At 44.5% G+C, this 20,215-nt stretch overlaps 1 protein-coding gene across 2 annotated transcripts in view; it reads left to right on the top strand.

Annotated features, from left to right (window-relative positions):
- Positions 1-20,215, top strand: part of PDE4DIP (phosphodiesterase 4D interacting protein) — an 81,676-nt gene that overhangs the window by 29,665 nt on the left and 31,796 nt on the right. For both annotated transcript variants that reach the window (XM_054981806.1, XM_054981805.1), the window contains exons 18-21: positions 9,177-9,274; positions 12,301-12,515; positions 17,306-17,675; positions 19,005-19,179. In XM_054981806.1, the coding sequence (XP_054837781.1) occupies positions 9,177-9,274; positions 12,301-12,515; positions 17,306-17,675; positions 19,005-19,179 (858 nt within the window). The remainder of the gene's footprint in view (positions 1-9,176; positions 9,275-12,300; positions 12,516-17,305; positions 17,676-19,004; positions 19,180-20,215) is intronic.

The following is a 20,215-nucleotide window of genomic DNA, read 5'->3' as shown; positions in this document are numbered from 1 at the left end:
TTGTGATACCTTGTTATAGTTCCCTTCTAATTGTGCTAAAGAAGGCCAAGCTGGAGATCAACTTTGTGCCCCAGTTAGCAATGGAAAAGCACCATGGCACATAGATGCAGAATTAAGCCATCTTGAGAGAGAGAGAGAGAGAGAGAGAGAGCTAATTTAAACAGGAATTGAATGGCTTTGGAAGACAAACTTAAATGGAGCCAAAGTCCCGAATACTAAGCTGTCCTTCAGTGATGTAATTGTGAGAAATCCATGTTAAACATTGGAGGCTGTCGAGTCTAGCATCGTATTTCTCATGGCAGATAACTAGATTCCTCCAGGAAGCCTGTCAATATCATTTTTGAATTTTCTTTGGCTCTTTTTGAGTTTTGTGTCCTCTGCAAATTTTGATTTCCTCCCCTTCATTGAAGTCAAATGATAGAAATACTCAAGAATTGCAGAGCCTTGCGGTGCCACATTTAGACCTCCTTCCAGATGGATGACCGTCTGTTGAGGAGCTCTCCCTGAGGATGATTCTCTAACTGGCTGAGTCCACTTGAGGGCACTGTCATCCAGTCTGCACTTACTCAGTTTACTAGCCAAAAAGATTGTGGAGGACTTGGTCAAATCCTTTGCTGAAATCAAGGTAGGTCAGTCCTTACAGCAGTCCCATGATCCTCTAGACTAGTAACCCAATTTTAAAAAATAAGGAAAAACAACCCTTGTTGGGCAGGATTTACTATTGAGAACTCCATGCTGGCTTCTACCAATCATAGCATTGTTTTGAAGATGCTCATAGATGGCTTTATTGTTTTGGTATCCTCCAGGATACTGAAGTTGGGATGACAGCCTGCAGCTTCACAGATTCTCCCCCACCCCTGGCTGCCTTTTTTTTTTAAAGATGGGGCATCCTTAGCATATTTTCAGTTCTTGTGGAACCTAACAGGACCGCCCAACGATTTCTCAAAGATGGTAAGCGGTTCTGTGGATACATCAGCATATTTCTTTACTACACAAGGATGCAAATCATCTGGCCTAAAAAACCAAAATGATTTACGGTAACAGGGAACTCCTTGTCCCAACTTTCTACCAAGCTTTAGTCAAAATGCTGTTCTCCCTATTCGTGTCAGTTTTGTGAGATTGCACAATAACGCTTCGATGTGCTTCCTAAAGAGAAATTTCCGTAAGATGCTGGAGAAAGAGAGCAGGGAGAGGCATGGTTGGTTAATAAAGGCCCAAAGCAATACTTGCAGTGCTGTGTCCCGTCTGTAGCTGCTACTCCATTGAAAACTGGCACTGTGAGGAGGGATTCCCCGTTGCTATTGGAAGCGTCCAGGAGGCCTGTTCTGTGACGGTAGGGGGATTGCTTCCTACCTTTCTTTTTGCATTTGCCACCTTGGCAAATTGGGGAACGAGCAGATGTGACACAGTTGATGGATTTCAGTCTGTTAAAAGTGCACCTTACATCAATTCAAGGCTATGTGGAAAGAGGAGAGCACGTTTCACCCATCCACCCATGATTTAAATCTTTGAAAACTTAGTCTTTCACGGGAAAAATCCCCCCCCCCTTTTTGGAGTGCTTATAATGGCATAGTTTCTGTTGGCAAAGTCAGAGGTTGAAGGGTGAAATCCTCTTTTCCTTTCCCCATGCAGCATCAATTTGATAGTTTTTTTAAAAACATCGTTTCCCCCTCATTCATTTTTTCCACACAGTAAATGGAAGGCAGGTTAGGCGGAGAGAAAGTGACTGGCCCAAGCTTCCATGGCTGGGTGGGGATTCGAACTCGGGTCCTAGTCTGACACTCTAACCACCGTCAGCCTGCAGTCAGCCTTTTACACGCTGATAGAGATCCATGTGTTCTCATTGTAGCATTTTGTAGAATGTAAGGCATGGCTCAGTGACAAGGAATGGTCAAGAGCCTTACAGGTCCTCTCTAGCATGGGCCCACAGAAAGGGAGTTGTGTGAAGTGGGCGCTGGAAGCCTGAAATAAACTAGCCGAAATGCTTTTTACAGAAATACGTGGGTTTTTTTAATGAAAATTCTGATGAGCCACTGTATTCCAAATTAGAAAGCTTCATGCAAATGTCTTCAGTTCCAGAATAAACTTGAATGGGGGAGACAGATTCAGCTTCTCCGGTAGATGGATGGCCCTCTTTTCAGGATGATGGATCTGTTTGAGGTTTAGGTAGGATTATCTGCCAGGTAGCAACTGCTGCGTTTAGTCCTGTGGCAGCCAGTACCCTGCCTGCAGCAGCTCCTGCCAAGCATCCTTTTCCCACCACCTCCAGGGCGAGCAAAGTAACCAGCTAGGGCTAGGACTTATGGTTGGACTTGTGTCCAACTATAAAGAAAAGTCGTAAAAGTGGCAAGAAGGAAGGCCAGGAGATCAAAACAGAGAAGAGTGTTTGAAAGACAGAGGAATAATTCTCTGAAGTATCAGTGAGAGTGGGTTTTGGTATGAAATAGGCAAGAGAAATTGCAGGCGGCTGCTGCAGTCCAAATAACAGTCTTGGGGTGCCTCAAAGACTAATGAATTCATTGTGGCAAAAGCTTTCATGAGTCAGAGCAGACTTGGATAGAATGAAGGTCTGACAAAAAAGCTGCCACAATAAACTCATTAGTCTTCAAGATGCTGCAAGGCTCTTCATTACTTAGGAAAGAGAGGCATTAAGTTAATTTTACCTGGTTGATTAAAGCCGGCTGTGTTTAAGAAAGAGACTTCTACCTAGCACCCTGGACAGCAGCTCCCCGTCTTGAGAGCGGAACCACAAGTGACGCCTGACACAGGTTGGCCACTTGTCAGCTTCCCTCAAGTTTTGATGGGAAATGTAGGCGTCCTGGTCTTGCAGCTTGGCTCTCCGACTGCTGTCCAATGGACTTTTCAACTGTCACTTGTCCAACATTCCGCCAAGCTGCCTACATTCCCCATCAAAACTGGAGGGAAGCTGACAAGTGTCCAACCTGTGTCAGGCGTCACTTGTTCCGCTCTTAGTAGACAATACTGACCTTCAGTGTAAGGTAGTTTCATATGTGCAATCAATAAAGAAAAAACTGCTTCTGGGCTCTGCAAATGCTACTTTTTTGGTTCCAAAATCTTGGGAATAATGAATTACAGAATAAGGTCTGAAGTAAAGCTGAATTTTTGGCAAGAGAAATGCAAATAGCCTGTTACTTGATCACTGACCACGTAACTGTTGCTGGAGGTAGAATATGAGTACCTCTGCTTGAAGAAAGTTCAGGAAGAGATTTTAAGGAGCTGGTCTCCCCCAGTACAAGAACGTTAATAGGCATAACTTGGTAATATGATTATTGGAATGTGACTATCGGACAAAATCCATCCAATAGATACGGCAGAAGAGAAGAAGGATCATAAGTAAAAAATGTATAGATCTGCAGAGACATCCAAGAGGGGGAAGGTGACAGCTTTGTGAAAAGCATCTGAGTAAAAATCAATGGAGAGAGTTTTTAAAAAATCATAGTTGGAGTCCACTGCAGACTACCAGACCAAGGAGAAAATTTATTTAAAAATATTTGTATCTGCATTTCTCCTGAGCAAATCGCAACCCATGGTTGGTAAGAATAATATTTTAGAAATTATAAAAAATTAAAGCAACAAAAAAGATTGATAACAGCTTATACCTCACTAGCAAGCTATTCCCTGGAGACTGAGGAGTGGTAACGGGGGGGGGGGGCAATCGCATTGACAGTGTGATGTCATTGTCAGAGCAAACCCAGAAGTGATGTCATGCCAGCGACCTGATACTCTAGCCTTCACTGGAAGCTCTTATTCCAGTTTTTTAAACTAAAACACCAATGTATTTGTATTTATCCCTTTAATTCTTTTAATCATTTTTTTTAAAATTATTCTTACCCACTCTGGATCCTGAGTTGCTTAGGATTTTGTCATAGAGTTGCCAGTGAATGCTAGAGTGTCACGTTGATGGTGTGACATCACTTCTGGGTTTTCCTCAAAAAAATCACATTATGCCATCAAAATAAGGGCGGTTTTTGTCTCATTTTCTCCCTGTCAACCTACTGAGTGGCAGCAACAGTCTGAGGCTGCCTCCACGAGGTCTGCCCTAAAAGTTCTCTGGAATGATTCAGCCCTTCTGTCCTTTTCTAGGAGGCTATTCCAGAAGTACAGGGCAGTCACTTAAAAAAGCCTGAGCCCAGACCATTGTAGACTGCCTTAGACAAATGGGGTGCTAACAAGAAACCTTGAGGTGGGGGACAAAGCTGCCACATGCAGGGTGAGGAAAGATGAAGCATATCACAGATGCAACAATTCATGATAATGGGAAACTCTAACTTCCCTATTGAGAGACAAACTCTGTTGAGCTCAGAATGTCCAGGAAATTCCTAACATAACATCCCTGGCTGATAACTTACTTTCTCAGAAGTTGGAAGAAGGAACTAGGGAATTGGCTGTCCTTGACCTGATCCTAAGCAGCTGGCAATCAGGAAGTGAAAGTAGTGAAAGTTTGAGGCATAACACTGAGATTCTTAATCCGTATGGAAAGCTGAAGGTGAGCATAGTCAAACAAGTACAGTTACTTGAATAAGTGTCGAGAAATCCAAGATACGATTCTGGGACTACGCCTGTCAAGGGAAAGTATCTAAGAGCGCTTGGGATTCCTAAAAAAACGTCGTTTAAGACATAATTGCAAATAATGCCAGTGGCAAGAAAAATGGAAAATGTTTATGAAAGCCCAAGTGGCTACATAAAATATCTACGTGATGAGCTGAAGATTGAAAGGGACTTGTATAGGAAATGGGTGAAGGGACAGATTGCTACAGGTGTCTATGGATGTCTTGTAAGGATGGTGTCAGAAAAGTGGGAAGAACAACAACAAAAGACTCATTCAGGTAAACTCAGAGGAAGGAAATGATAGGCTAACTGCTCAGTGAGACTGGTGAAACATTAATGGGGACAAAGGGAAGCTGTAACTGCTCAACTCCTTTCGGGCTTCAGCCTTCTCCCAAAAGGGAGAGCTGTGCACAACCTAGCAAAAGTAGTGTGAAATTGCAAAAGGAGAGGATTGCAGCTCAAGAGAGAGAAAGAGTTGCTCAGGAAATTGTTAGTTACCGTAACTGAATTCAAGTCATCTGGCCCGCAGGAACTGCGTCCTAGTTTATTAAAGGAACCTGCTGACATATCCACAAATCTCCATCTGTGTTTGAGAAACCCTCAGAGGTTAGGTGAGGTGCCATGAGATTGGAGATGGGCAAACATCCCAATCTTTAAAAGGAGGATCTAGGAAATCCTAAGTCATCATTCTGCCTTCAATACCATGGAAGATGCTGGAACAAGTTATTTGCAGGTGGGTAGCCATGATGAACTGTAGTAGAAGGGCAAGATTTGAGTCCAGTAGCACCTTAAGAACCAACAATATTTCCTGAGTATAAGCTTTTGAAAGCTAATGGGAGCTTTGACTCTTGAAAGTTTATACCCTGAAATCTTGTTGGTCCTTAAGATACTACTGGATTCATACCTTGCTCTAGAACAAATTGTAAATTAATCAACACAATGATAGGTAGAAGCCAGCATGAATTTGTCAAGGATAAATCCAGTCACCCTAATCTTTATCAAGTTTTTGATCATGTTAACTAGCCTAGTGGATCATGGTAGTGGATCATTGCAGCAAGGATTTTCCCAAAGTCCCCTGCCATTTGGGTTAGCAGACTTGTTAAATGTGAACTACTACTTGTTAAATGTGAACTACAGCCACAGAGAGTTAGAGACCCGTACTCAAAAAAGTGTTCACCAATGGCACCAACTGGAGGGATTTTTCAAGCAGGGGTCTCAGGAAACTGTCTTAGGCATTTAGACAAAAGGAATTAGATGCAGGGGCTGGGGGAATATGTAACTTGGCAGGAGTAGATGTGAAAAGAGATCTCACGATTGCTGTTAGTTGCAAGTTCAATATGATTGTGATGAGGCCGCAAAGACCCATGTGACTTCAAGCTGCGTTAAATAAAAGCAGATCCAAATCATGAGAAGTCATCGTTCCGTTCTACTCTACACTATTGAGGCCTCATCTGGAGTTCTGTGACCAACTCTGGGTGCTGTGTTTTAAAGAAAGATGTAGTTAAACAAGAACAGGTTCAGAGGAAGGCAAAAATGATGGTCGGGTAGGGTAGTCCTTATGAGGGTAGGCGGAAGGCTCTGGGTCTGTTTAGCCTAGAGAAGGCTTGCTCTCTGCTGCTTCAGAGGGCAGGAAAGAGATTTAATGGGCTTAAGTTATGGGAGGATAAAGAGCATGAGGAGACACTTCCTAATGTTAAGAATAGTTTGACAATGGAGCCAGTTATCTATGAGGTGGCTCTGCTGTGCTGGCAGTCTCCAAGCAGAAGTTGAGTAACCTTCTGTTGGGAATCCTCTAGCTTTGGATCACCTGTGCTGGGCAACGTGTTGGACTGCAGGGTCAATAAGGCTCCTCCTAACTCTCAAACACTATGCCTCTATATCAAGACATGGAGGGTGCTGTATCTGAGCTTGACAACATAAGTGTCAGATGCAGTGCCAAACGATAAGGGTCGTATAATCACATGGTAAACTTGTGCAACACCAGAAAAGTTAGGAAGAAGCAAGAAGGGCCTCCTCAGCTTTTTTGAGGGCAAGTGAAGCCACTTAGCCCCTGATGCTCAAGGTTTGGCAAGGAGATCTTTAGTTATTAATTCTTACGTACACGAATTACTGAAATTGAACCCACGAAGGGTCAAGCTAGACATGCAGGTTTTTAAAGAACTGGATCTGGGTTTCCCAGACCCAACGGATTCCCTGCAGCCTCACAGGAGCTGTGGGGAATGTCTGTTAAAAAATAAAGGCGAGCCCAAACGGCCTCAGAATGCCTTCATAGGGGGGAGGTGGAGCTCGTCCCGCTAAGCTGTTTCCCCGTATCAAAATAGCACAGGAGGGAGGTTTTTCCCTCTGCTTTTTCTGCTTTCTGTGGAATATTCTGTTGGGAAACCCAGACCCAACTCTTTCAAAACCTGCACGTATAGCTTGACTCTTAAGTCGTCCTAAATACACACGTTTTATGATGCCTGTGAAATCCACATGTGCCCTTGAGAGTCTATGGGGGTTGTCTCACATTGTCTGTGGAAGTTTTTGTGTGTATGTGTATCCAGTATTGATGGATTTAGCAGCAGTGAGGACGCTATGGAAGAATGGAAAATAACAAAGCTCCTGGGATTCCTGAAAAGGGCCTTTGAGCACAGAGGATAGACTGCCATATCTAACTAGGATAGAGCCTAGAATGGTGATTGATTCCTTAACTGCAAACGAACACAATGTTAATCCAAAACAAGTCCTGTTGGGGAAAACCAAGTGCATCCCCAGGAACAAGTGGGTTCCCCAAACAGCACCCCCTGGGACTCTTTCAGATTGGGAAAATGGCATAGGAGTTGACGGCTGATCTCCATGTGTACAGTGGTCCCCCTGACCCAAATCAGCCACAGCATTTGTGGCATTGAAGAGGACCTGGAAGTCACATCTGACTGTGTCTTACACAGGGTGGAGACTCCAGATCCAACCTGTGCACTCCATAATCTGTGGCCTACATGACCTGGGGATCAGCTCAAATTGAGGTCTAATGCCCCAGTAGTGTTATCAGCCCTTCACTGGCAACTGGCAGGAAGTTGGGGAGGGCAAAGAGAGTGTCAGGATTGGTGCTGCATGATGTGGCGACGTCACTTCCAGATCTCCACCTGGAAGTAGGGTTCCCAGGTCCCTATCCCCTCCCAATGGGAGGTGGCGGACCCGGGACTTATCCTCAAGGCATCCATGCATGTGTGCAAAGCACACGCATGCTCCTGGAGAGGTGTGATGATGTCACTTTTGGGAAGTGATGTCATCATGCTGGCCACAGGTAGGGAAAATTCTGCCCTGTTTGGGGCCAAAATTGGCCCCAGCAAAGTGTGTGAGCTTGCCCATGGCCAGCGAGATAATGTCAATTCAGGAAGTGATGTCATCACTCCCCCCTGAGAGCGTGCCCAGTGCATGCTTTCACAGATTGCCTGATGGTGGTGGGAAATCGTTGGGGGATTTGCCACCTCCTGCCAGCCGCCAGCGATCAGCAGGCAACCCAGCAAATCCCTGGAAGATTGCCTGCCACCAGTGGGCAACTGGTAAGCCTACTTCCCGATCTTCATCTGGAAGTGATATCACTGCATCAAGCGGCACAGATCTGCCACCACTCCAGTGAGCACTGGCAGAATGTTGCCTGGTGATAGCAGGCAAATGATATCCCTGATAACTAGGGTGACTCAGGTGGGTGAGATCATAAACATTTATGGTAGATATCTTTGATTAGCAGCTGGGAAACAGAGGCTGGGGGCTTGAGAAGTAACTGATGTGCATTGTGTACAAGTAGGGCAAATGTGTTGCTGTGGGTAAATAAGGAGCAGCTTGTGTTACCCCCAGATTACCTCTGGCAGAGAGTGCATGAGAGTAGCAAAAGCAGGTGGGAAGGTGAGTAGGGGCTTGTCTCTTTCCAACTCTTGGATGACAGGGGTTTGGTCTAGCACCAAAGTCCCTGCTGAGTTAGAGCTCCTGTGCATGCTGAAATGCATGAAAAAGACCACGGTAGCCACTTGCGCAAAGTCAATCTTACTGTATCCTCACTTGTGTTTCTTCTTGCGCAAGACTGAGTGTGACATATTTCTGGGCAGTCTAATATATAAGGGGGAAACTCGAGGTGATGCCCAAGTGGAACTGTGCTGAGTCCATTTATGTTTCTGCTTGAACATCGCCGGATCTGAGCCCAGGTGTATCATTCCACTGCTCTAAACCCTTACTAAGGCTCTTCAAACGGTTGCTTGCTTGAGTTAGGCTCCCTTTGCTTCTTGAAACCTTGGAACTGGGCACTCAAGCTCTGGCCCTGTGGGCCTTTTGTTTCCCATTCAGCATGTGCGCTGTGTACCTGCAAGGCAACCTGTGCTGAAAACAGAATTTGCACCCTGCAGGGCCAGCTGTATTGCAAGCCTTGTGGGTTGCAGGAGTTGCAGACTTCCGATAAGACCTGACCTCAGCAACAAAGTACTGAACTGTTTCCCTTGGTCAGCGTCTGTTGCCAACGTAGCTGGTGATGACTTTGAGAAGCCAATGATAACGGATGGAGTGCTTTAGCCTGTACGGCAAGGAAATTCAAGGCCTAAGACTCAGCCTGGTTGCCTCTTTTTTCTTGTCCCCAGTTCTAAATGTGACTGAGGATGCCGAAGACTCCAGCACCGAGTTTACAGACAGCATTGAGGAAGAGGCAGCTGCACACAGAACAGCTCAGCAGCAGCAGGTGAATCCATCAGAGAGGAAAGCACCAGGGGTATTCCTTCAGAGGGGCAGTGGATGTGATGCCAAGGGGCTTTTAAAACACCAAGCGGCCTTTAGAGCCCATGGCATTTGTAGAGCCTGGGTTATTTCCTGGGGCTGGCTGAGCAAACTTTAGGAGCATCATTCTTTTTTGCTGTGCCTTGCAAGTGTAAGACAGAAACTTGTCAAGGACAATAACAGTAACAATAAGTTATTTTTATTAGAAGCCCATACTGCAAACAATATAACCTGTAGAGTTCTATCCATCAAGGTCTTCGATGTTCTTCTGTTCCCCATTACAGTCTGCTTGGCTAGCAGGGAACTTTCAACCCTTGAATGCAACTGATGTGATCGTTTTCAAGATCTGTTGGGGCCATCCAGCATGACTCAGAAAAGCACTTGCATCCGTGTTCATTACTTGGTCCGGAAAGCTCATCTTGGGCTAATAAAAATAATTTAACAATAACAATAACAAACAACTGTGCTTAAACACCACTCTTCTAGATAGATTAGTGCCCCATTCAAAGCCGTGAACAAAGTTCATGTTATCCCCACGATACAGCTGGGGAGCTGGGGCTGAGAGGAGCGGCTTACCCAAGGCCACCTGCTGAGCTCGTAGCAGTCGTGGGATTCAAACCAGCAGAGTGCTGACTTGCAACCAAACTACTTAACCAGTTTGGTGCAGTGGTTAAGAGCGTGGGACTCTAATCTGGAGAACCGGATTTGATTCCCCACTCCTCCACTTGAAGCCAGCTGAGTGATCATGGGTCAGTCACAGCTCTCTCAGCCCCACTTACCTCACAGGGTATTTGTTGAAGGGATAATAATAACATACTTTGTAAACCACTCTTGAGTAGGCATTAAGTTGTCTTGAAGGGTGGTATATAAATTAAATGTTGTTGTGGTTGTTAACCACTATGCTACAGCAGTTCTGAAGGGCTGAAGGCCTGCCAGTACCATGATGGAGGTCAGAGCAGCAAAGGGGGCCAAATACTATTCAAAGGCAGTATTCCTTTCTCAGTTTCCATCCCGGACTGCTGAGTAGGCATTCTTCCCATCACTGCCTCCCTCGGGACTAGTAACCTCTTCCCAAGCCCCGTTTTTGGTTCCAGAGGTGAGGGAGGCCACAACATAGGGTTGCTAACTCAGAGTTGGGAAATTCTTGGAGATTTGGGGAATGGAGCATGGGCACAGCAGAGTTTGCAGAATTGTGGGACTTTAGCAGGATATAATACCATAGAGTCCACACTTCAAAACAATTGTTTTCTTCAAGGGAACTGATCTCTGTGTTCTGGAGATCAGTTGTACTTCCAGGAGATCATGAGGCCCAACCTCGTGATCTTTTCAGTGCAAGACCAAAACATTTCTTTTTTTCACCCAGACTTATAATTTAGATGTTTTAATGGTCTACTTCTTATGACTACAATTTTGAGGCTGTTGGGTTATGCTTTATTTATGCCCTGATTTGTTTTTGATGGCTTAATTTTAGTGGATCGCTTTTTAAAGGTTTGTTATGGATCATTTTTAATGCTGTTTTTGTGGTTTCTGTCGTTGCATTGTTTTTACTTTATGAACTGTCTGGACAGGTAGTACAAACATTTTAAAACTAAATAAATAACTATGCATGAAGGGCACCATTGAACATTTCCAGCTGATTGTCAAACTCAGCTGCACTTGGGGCCATTTTTTCTGCCTCTTGGCTAATTTCTGGAAAAGAAGGTAAATCAATCATCCTTAGTCCCTTATCTCATATTCATGTGGCTGGACTGTCGCTGTAACATAGTACTTTGACTGTCATATTTTCAGATGTTCGAGGGATAAGCCTTGGTATTGAGTGTCGCCTCCAGGTTTGGCGAATCTAGGCTGGAGAACATATTGCTTTCCTACATGGAGATGCAGAATTGCAGAACTGACAGTGAACCCATGTTGACTCACTGCAAGTTCCTGTTGCAAACTGTCTTGACGCAAGAGAGTTGCAAATGGTGTGTTATGACCTGTACTTTCTTTGGGGTAGATTTTTCTTTTAATCTTCCCCTTACGCCCTCTGGGTAGTTTGCTGCCACCAGGAATATATTATTCCAAGATATTTTATTCAAATTTCCCCTTTGGTAACGTGTTTAAGCGTCAGGCTCCTTCGTGGTTCTATGTGGCCCTGAGGATATGAATGGGATATAGCAATGACAGCTACACTGGGATATAACAAAACAAAATAAATGTTTATTTTTCAAGAAGCATATTGGTTTCATAAAAGTAGTTCTCAGTTCTTAAAGTTACTTCATTTACTCTCATTCACACAGATCTCTTCTAAGGCTTCACACACAGTTCGCCTGTTTCTCTAACTCAATATTTGTCTCACAGAAATGCTTAAAACTCCTCAGGCAGCACACAGCTAGCCGGCTTTCCTCTGACTCCTATTCACAGAAATATGAAACCTGCTCAGGCAGCACACAGCTGGCCTCTCTTTCCCTGACTGAGTGTCCTTTCACAAACATGCTCAGTTCGGGTTCCACACAGGTTATATTTCTCTCATGGATATTTCAACATATTCAGGCAGCACACAGCCAGCCTGCTTTCTTCTGACTGAAACCTTTCTCTCTCTCTGTCAGTCTAAACTGCATTCACTCCACCCACACTCTCAGTCATCAACCAATCACATCACTCACTCTTCCCTCTCTCTCTCTCACCCCCACTCTTCACCTAGCTCAAACCAAGCATTTAAAGACACATGCATACATTTACTTGGAATCTTTACAGTTAGGAATGAGAATGTCTGCTCAGGGCTTTGTTGTTTCTTCACTTTGAAGCAAACTCTACAACCCATCTGACCATTTTCACTGCACAGTTGTGTGCAAATTGAAATTAATGTCAGGAGGAGCACCCCAGATTCAGAGGTCTCCTGGCTGAAACCATGAGTCTATGCTGTAGCAGTTCCCTTTCCAGTGGTCATCCTAAGGATAGAGCTTCTTTGTCCTCTGGAAACTCACCTTTCTTATTGTAATTGCACATTAGAGCACGAAAAAAGATGCTGCTGACATCCTGGTGGGCCATTCCAGCTGTTCTGCGCCAGTCTCTTCTGCACTGGAAAGGAGCCTGCAAGAGGAACTGCTCCGTGCAAGATCTGAAACTCAGCAGGTTTTGGAACAGAAGAAGAAGCTGGAAGAAGAACTGCAGGATCTCAAGAGGCAGATTGAGGATGCTGGATTCTCCTCTGTGTCTCACTTCAGGTGAGCCAGGCTGACCAAGAGAAGGTTCTGCTGGAGGAAACCGCAAAGTTCTGTTTTCTATGCATTCAGTAAAGGCTAGATTGAGAGGGTTGCTTCATACAGATCCATTCCACCAAAGGCAGTGCTTTTCTCTGGTATGAGGAGACATCGGCTGATGCAAGAGGGTTTTCCCCTGACAGAGGAGGCTCTTGCATTGGTAGGAAATTCCTTGTGCCTGAGCAAAGTACAATCATAAGTAGAGCAGAACTATAGACTAGGGATGCCACACATTTCTCAGTGAATCAGTTCAGCAGACCAATATACGTTGTTTGACATTCATGATCAGACTGTGAGCAGATCGGCATTATGTTTGAATTGCAGCAAGCAACTTGCACGACTGCTGAACATTCAGTTTGCAACTGCCTGTTGGTCAGTAGCAGACTCACAGCTGATCGGGGAATCAGCCAGGAGTCCAGTTCTTATCCTCAGTAGAATAACTACACATAGTGAAGATGCAAAAGGGAAAGGAGAAAGAGCTGGTTTCCCACCTTTTCTTTGCAGCCCAAGCTAACAGTTTAGAGTGGGGGAAGGAGAAGGGAAATCATCTGGGCTTCTGATTCCCCCTCCCCAAATTTGTTCTGTTTTACCATGACTGGGAGGCAGCAAAGTTTCTAGGATGGGACAATAGAAGAACCAGGCTTTCAGCTGATCAGCTGGGAGTTGGGTCCTGATTCCACCCTGCCACCCCCCCCCAACCTTACTGGGTACACAGCAAGATTTCTTCCACCAGATCAGAAGCTGGCTCACAGCTGATCCCTCATCAGTTGGGAGTTGGCTTCTAATGGCTGCAAGTAGCCTGTTCATCCAAATGCTCACAGACAGGTCGTGAACAGTGAAACTACCTGCCAATTCATTGACTGCTCAATCATCACTGACAAAAAGGAAGTGAGCTAAATTGGCAGGTGTTTGAGCATTTCTTCCATAGACTCACAGTATTCCTGGGATCATAAAAAAGATTTTTCCTTTAGGGGCTGAAAAACCTCTGTGTTTTATGGCAATGTTTGCCAGTCTCTAGTGGAAGCCTCCCTCCAAGACAGCTAGAAGTTCTCTTGTCATATAAACCTTGAGTTTCAATATCTTGATTGCCAGTAATACTTTTGACTCAAAGTTTATCCTTCTCTTCCCCAGCCCGTCTTCAGCACAGGGTGTAAGTTTTCTCTCCAGGTGCTCAACATTCTTTGTGTCACCAAGCCAAACTGAACAATACATGCTACCAGAACTAAATGGAAGAGGGTTGTAATTGGCAAGTAACTGCCAAAGCCGCTAGATCAGGTTGTAATTTTAAGCTGGGGTTCCAGCACGATGAATCTATTAAGCAGAGGATTCCTTCCAAAGAAATGCTTGTAGTTCATCCACAGAACATAGCCTCAGAACTAGGCCCATAGCCAGAAATTTTTTTATTAGGGTGGGCAAATGAGTACAACGGAGAGTAGCCCGTCGTATGTCTGCACAGATGGACCATACATCTACTTCTAAATAATCAAATTAGTCAAGCGATATCTCGGGCTTGAAGAAATCTACTTTCTGAAGTGAAAGATGGTGAAAGAGAGGGAGAAATAATAAATAAAAAGGTACAGCCTCACATTAGGAACTGTGGTGCTAAACTTGAGATCTTGATGCCCTTAAACAACCGGATACCTCTGAAAACCTTATCAGCAGGGCACAGAGACCAGGTCCTACCCCTGCACTGGTATTCAGAGCTTTACTTACAGAAACGTGCAGAAAAGAAGTCCTGACCCCTTAATAGGATGATATGGGTTGACACTTGCCAGATGATGTTTGTCTCCACGCCATGAAAACTTCACTTGCCAATTTCCACATTAATATTAAAGGATATTGCCGCTGCCACCCCCCCTCCCGCCCCTCCATGACTCCATGTTGTTGTCCTTTTCCTACTACTTCCATGAGGACAGCATCACATATTTTAGTGGTCCTGTCAATCAATACAATATTGTCTTGAAAGTAGGTGATGCCTTCCACATTTCCAAAAATCAAGTACATCGTTCATTGAAACAGACCCTCAGAAGCAAATAAAAGTTGTGCTTTTGACCAGCAGAATTTGACTGGAAGACTTGTCCAACATTGTAACAAGCCACCGCAATTTTTGAATGTACATTTCTCAGATGTATGCATATAAGAATCATCTCATTTGCTTTCTGTACCAGGACAATATGGGAGACCTATTAAGATGAGAGAACTGGTTCTACGATGTGACAAGAACCCAGCATGCTCCCCCATATTATCAAATTTTTAAAAATCAGTGGCCATGAATTGTTGCTGCTTGCTGAGTCAGGTTCTCTGTATACCATTAGTCCTGCTTAGCAATATAAGGTACATTTTAGCAGGTTGCATCCCTACCTGCTACGTTCAGACATATGCCCAAGGAGATATGGAGGATCCCCTATTGCCGTAAATGAATATTCCATTGCTAGTATGAAATACACAAAGGGCACATTGCTGTAGAGACAGAACAGAAGGGGATTTCCGTTTGGTGTAGTGGTTAAAAGCAGCAGAACTCTAATCTGGAGAACCAGGTTTGATTCCCCACTCCTCCACTTGAAGCAAGCTGGGTGACCTTGGGTCAGTCACAGCTCTCTCAAAGCTCTCTCAGCCCCACCCACATCACAGGGTGATTGTCGTGAGGATAATTATAACATACTTTGTAAAGTGCTCTGAGTGGGCTTTAAGTTGTCCTGAAGGGCGGTATTTAAATAGAATGTTGTTATTGTTGTTATTTCAATACCGGGATGGAATAACCAGATTCAGATGGATATCTGTATGATTTCAAAATTGTAAAGAGTCCAATAGCGCCTTTAAGACTAACCAACTTTATTGCAGCATAAGCTTTCGAGAGCTGTGATGCATCTGACAAAGAGAGCTGTGGTTCTCAAAAGCTTATGCTACAATAAAGTTGGTTAGTCTTAAAGGTGCTACTGGACTCTTTACTATTCTGCTACTACAGACGAACATGGCTAACTCCTCTGGATGTATGATTTCAGACCCAAATAGCACAAAACCTGTTATCATAAATGAATGAGAACATACAGTGACATGATTACTGAATTCTGATTTCTCCCTCCAAGCTCCTGGAATTGCAACATATTTCAAACATAAAATCTGCATGGAAGTAAAAGCCGCCCTGGCACAACATAAAAGTGCAGGATGTACCCATAGCATTGCAATAACCACTTGAAGAAGGGCTGAAGAGATAGTAAAGACACAAAAATTCTAACATCGTAGAACCAGTTCAGTCAATTGAATGAGTCTCCACGACATGGAGCAAAATAACATCAACTGAAAATTGCTGCAAATCAAACTAATATTAAAGGGACAGCTAGAGGGAAGAGATGATAAGCTGGCATCATTCAACATGAATGTGAGACGCTCTCAGCGGTTGTTAAGTAATCCAAATGTAAAATCTAGTGCAGGGTGAACTGGGGTAAACCGATACAATAGGAAGTATTGCTAAAGTAATTAATACATAAAAGGGGTATGATATGCCAGATATTAGCACCCATAGTAAGTTAGGAATCCTGATTTCCTGTTGAGCCCTGAGAGGTAATGAAAGGAGGTGATTTGCACAGTGAATGTCATTCTTCGCCCTCCTACCTGTCTCTTTAGTTTTATCCTCTCCAGTTCTGTTTTCCCCAGAAAACTTGAAGCAGATCATTTTCATAACAATTGTATCACTAATTCTTTCATCAATAAAGTTAGCAAACTCATTGGTGGTGCTTAAGACATGCAATAGTGTGAAATAGTGATCAATGAATTCATCATTTCTTCCTACTGCTCTTGGGTCCTCTTACAGGGCGACTTGTTTCCTGGAATACTCTCACTGGTTCTGTCTTTTTCTGATCTAGATTAGCTGGGCTAGTTAACCCATCATCCCTTTGTTGGCATCAAGTCACAGCTGACTAATAGGATTTTCAAGGAAAGAGGTGTTCAGAGGTGGTTTGCCATTGATTGCCTCTGCACTGCAACCCTGGTCTTCCTTGTTGGTCTCCCCTCCCCAAGTACTAACCAGAGCTGTCCTTGCTTAGCTTCTGGACTCTGATGAGATCCATCTAGACTGGGCTATCCATTAGGGCTCAGAAATTCGAAACCAGATACTCTCCAGCCTCTCTCTGGATTCACCCAGGAGTTAGAATCTCCCTGCACAAGACATCAGAGACATGAATAACACATGTCAGGAGATGCAATGGTAGCTGGTAGTTTAAAAAGACAAAAGTTGGCGACAGGGCAAAGGCTTTGCTATACACTAGAGCTGTGTGAAGAGGCTGTGAAATTCCAGAAGGGAAACTTCAGCCCATTAAAACCTCTCCAGGTCCAAGCCAGGCTCCAGCCCATTTCCATTCCTCACTGCCCTCTGGTTGTGATCCCACACAGGTTTAGACTGGAGAGGTGAAATTGACAGAGCCAAGGGAGGTGAAGATGAAATTAATAAACCCTCTGAGGAGCAATCTCTGCCGGCTCTGTCTTTTTAAACTATGCTTCCCATCGAACATTGTGTCTCCTTACACTTGATGAACACACACCAAGGCATCTCGTGTAGAGAGACTCTTAGTTGAAAAGCTGTTCTGCGATTATTCTGCTATTAAGATCTGGAAGCCCGGCTCCAAAATGAGCTCTGACTGCTGTGCTTAATATCAAACTGGAAGCAGTGAAACCTGTCTCTTTTGCACTGTCCCCAAACATTCTCCATCACTCAACAAATTTAAATCCTAATTCTGAATCCTTGTATTCCTTCCCAGGAAGGCCCTGCTGAGCCTGTGTCTGGAGAACGCAGAGCTCAAGGAACAGATTGGCGAAGCAACGTTGTCTGAGGGATGGGAGAATGAAGATGAAAAAGAGGATGAAAGGGACCCAAGGCCGGAAGTCAGGAAGCTGCAAGAGAAGCTGAACACTGCAGAGACGGTGATCGGTCTCCCCAAGGAACCTCTGATGCTGAACAGCCAAGGAGGCAAAGGCATTGTCAAGCCCCAGGGCACTGTTAGCATGGCTGAGAGGAATAAACAGCTGCAGGTGGAAAGGGAGATTCTCCCTAAGGGTGACCCACAGTGGCATCACCTGCAGTCCCAAGGCATGGACTCCGGTGCAGTCCATAGCTCCACAGAAATTCAGGTAATTCTTGCATTAACCCCGAGGTTACGGGGATGGTTTAAACCAGCAGCTTCCTATACTCAACCTGCTATGTCATACCTGTGAGGGGCCTTTGGTATTCTGTGCCTACACATTACTAAGTATCTGGGGGTGCTCAAGTGCAGGATTTTATGTGTGGTCCTCTATTCATGTGCAGGCTGTCTCTTGCTCGGCTTGCGTGCATGCCACTTTCACCAGAGCTCCCTTTGTGTGATTGCATTTGCAAGTGAGTACGAATGCTGCCACCGGGTCAGGGAGGGCAGAGCACCAATTCAGCTCTGTTTTCACAGCAAGAATTCTCAGGGACGGACACCGTAGAGCAAGGACTGTAGGCTCCTCTGGCTTGCCAGTTTGCATTTCTTTAAGGTGTGAGAAAGTGTCAAGATCTGCATTTCAATGAATGGATGTGGGAGGCGGGGGAAACTGGGAATTTGGTGGCTGTAAACAGAGAAGTTCCTTGACAAAGATTAACTCTGGGAGGGAGGATAGCAAAGAAAGCAAAGCAAAGATATCAAATGTGTGCAAGTTGGAAGGAGGACACAAGAAATGAGGTGCACTTGAATGTCCCTGGGTACTTTGTAATATAACATGTATTTCCACCCTTTGTCTCCCATGATCTGGATCCTGCTAGTATTCATAGTCATAGTGAGTGACTTGGAGAATGGAGTTGTCCCAAAGAATGCTGCATTAGTTTTATGGTATGAATGAGACCTTCAGTTTCTGGAGTCCCATGTAGCTGCCATTGACTATGGAATGAGGCGTTCTCTGTGCATCTGCAACGACATTTCCCAAGTGTGGGATTTGCTATCTGGCCCCTAATCCAGTATCCTAAAAATGACTGTTTTCTCTCAAAAATCCTACCATGGGCACGTTTTAAGCTCTTGTGACCACAACTGTAGAATGTGTTGGGATGCATTTGTGGATATCTGTGCCTTCCCTCCTGATCCAAACTGCTCCATATGGAAATACTCTAAAATGCAACTATGCACAGAAGAGGTTGGAAGAGCTGACAATGTATGAATAAGAGCAGGAAATTGGGAATATATCTTTTGCAAAGTTCTGCACACAGACAATTGTGGACACAATCAGATTAGCAAAGCAGTTTTTAAAAGTACAGGTGAGGTGTGGAGGCAGAAGGCAGGGGCTGGGAGGAAAGGTTCTAAAAAGCATTAGTGTTTGAACAGTGCAATCCTGCATAGAGTTACTCCAGTCTACCCATGCGATATCTGCATGGGTAGACTGACATGGGATTGCCCTGTCAGTCATGGTAGGTAGCGTCTGTCCATCACACCTTTTGCTTCTTCATCCCAGGACCACAGCCTTGCGAGAGGTTTTTGGAAGCAGTTTATGGAACCAGCCCAGCAGCTCCGCTCAGAGTTGACTCAGTGCAGGCAACAGTGTCGTGACCTGCAAGAAAAACTTTTGATCTCCGAGGCTGCTGTCCAGGCTCGGATGGTGCAGCTGGAGCAGTACCAGGCCCTGCTCGGTAAGCACTGCTAAAGCTGTGGGTGTCAAAGGACTTAGCCCTCTGTGATTATCATAATATCCCTGAGGTTACATTGACATGGCTCCAAGTGTCTCTGTCATGTTCTTGAACATTGTACTGCTGCCCTTATTACTCAAGAAGCCCTGACCTAGATAGCTCAGGTGAGCCTGATCTTGTCAAATCTCAGAAGCTAAGCAGGGTCAGCCTTGGTTAGTAATTGGATGGGAGACCTCCTAACAGGGTTGCAGAGGCAGGCAAAGGCAAAACCACCTCTGTTAGTCTCTTGCCATGAAGACCCCAGCAGGGGTTGTATATGTCAGCTATGACTTGAGGGGACTCTCCACCACCAGAAGGTAATGCACAGTGAACTTTGAAAGAATGGTTTAGATCCCACCAGGATTTTCCCTTAGTGCCAGAGGTCCAGAGCACATGTGCTTGGCTTGCGCAGCAATGCCTTCGGGTTAATTCTGAGTTTTTTGCTCAACAGGATTGCAAAATGCCTATTTCAGACAAGCAATGGACCCAGATATGGTCTTCTAAAATCTGCTCCACGAATGCAGTTAACACATGCATGGCATTTAGAAAAGTCATGCACAGATGGTACCCAACTCCGCTTAAACTACACTTCATGAATCCTACCTATGATCCACACTGCTGGTGTGGATGTGGTCAAATAGGCTCCTTTCTACATTGCTGGTGGAACTGCCCATTGATTTCCCAATACTGGGTTATGATTTTTGAACTAATCAAAAAAATAACAGGATAGAATATCCTTCCTAGCCCGAAACTAATATTCCTCAATTTACAGAACAATCCTAGCATCCCAAAAATTCGGAAAGATTTGATCTCATTAATGATAAGTGCAGCCAAAGCTATCATATCGAAATCCTGGAAATCTCTCTCAATCCTGGAAGTCTCTCTCTCAATTCAGCCATGGTTCAATAAAATGTGGGCATTTTTCACAATGGAAAAGATCACAGATCGCATCTCAACCACTGAAAACCAAAACTTCCAGTCCAACTTTTACGAGAGATGG

This window comes from Eublepharis macularius, chromosome 5 (genome assembly GCF_028583425.1).
Source record: "Eublepharis macularius isolate TG4126 chromosome 5, MPM_Emac_v1.0, whole genome shotgun sequence".
NCBI lineage: Eukaryota > Metazoa > Chordata > Lepidosauria > Squamata > Eublepharidae > Eublepharis > Eublepharis macularius.
This window is presented reverse-complemented; position numbering and strand designations above follow the sequence as displayed.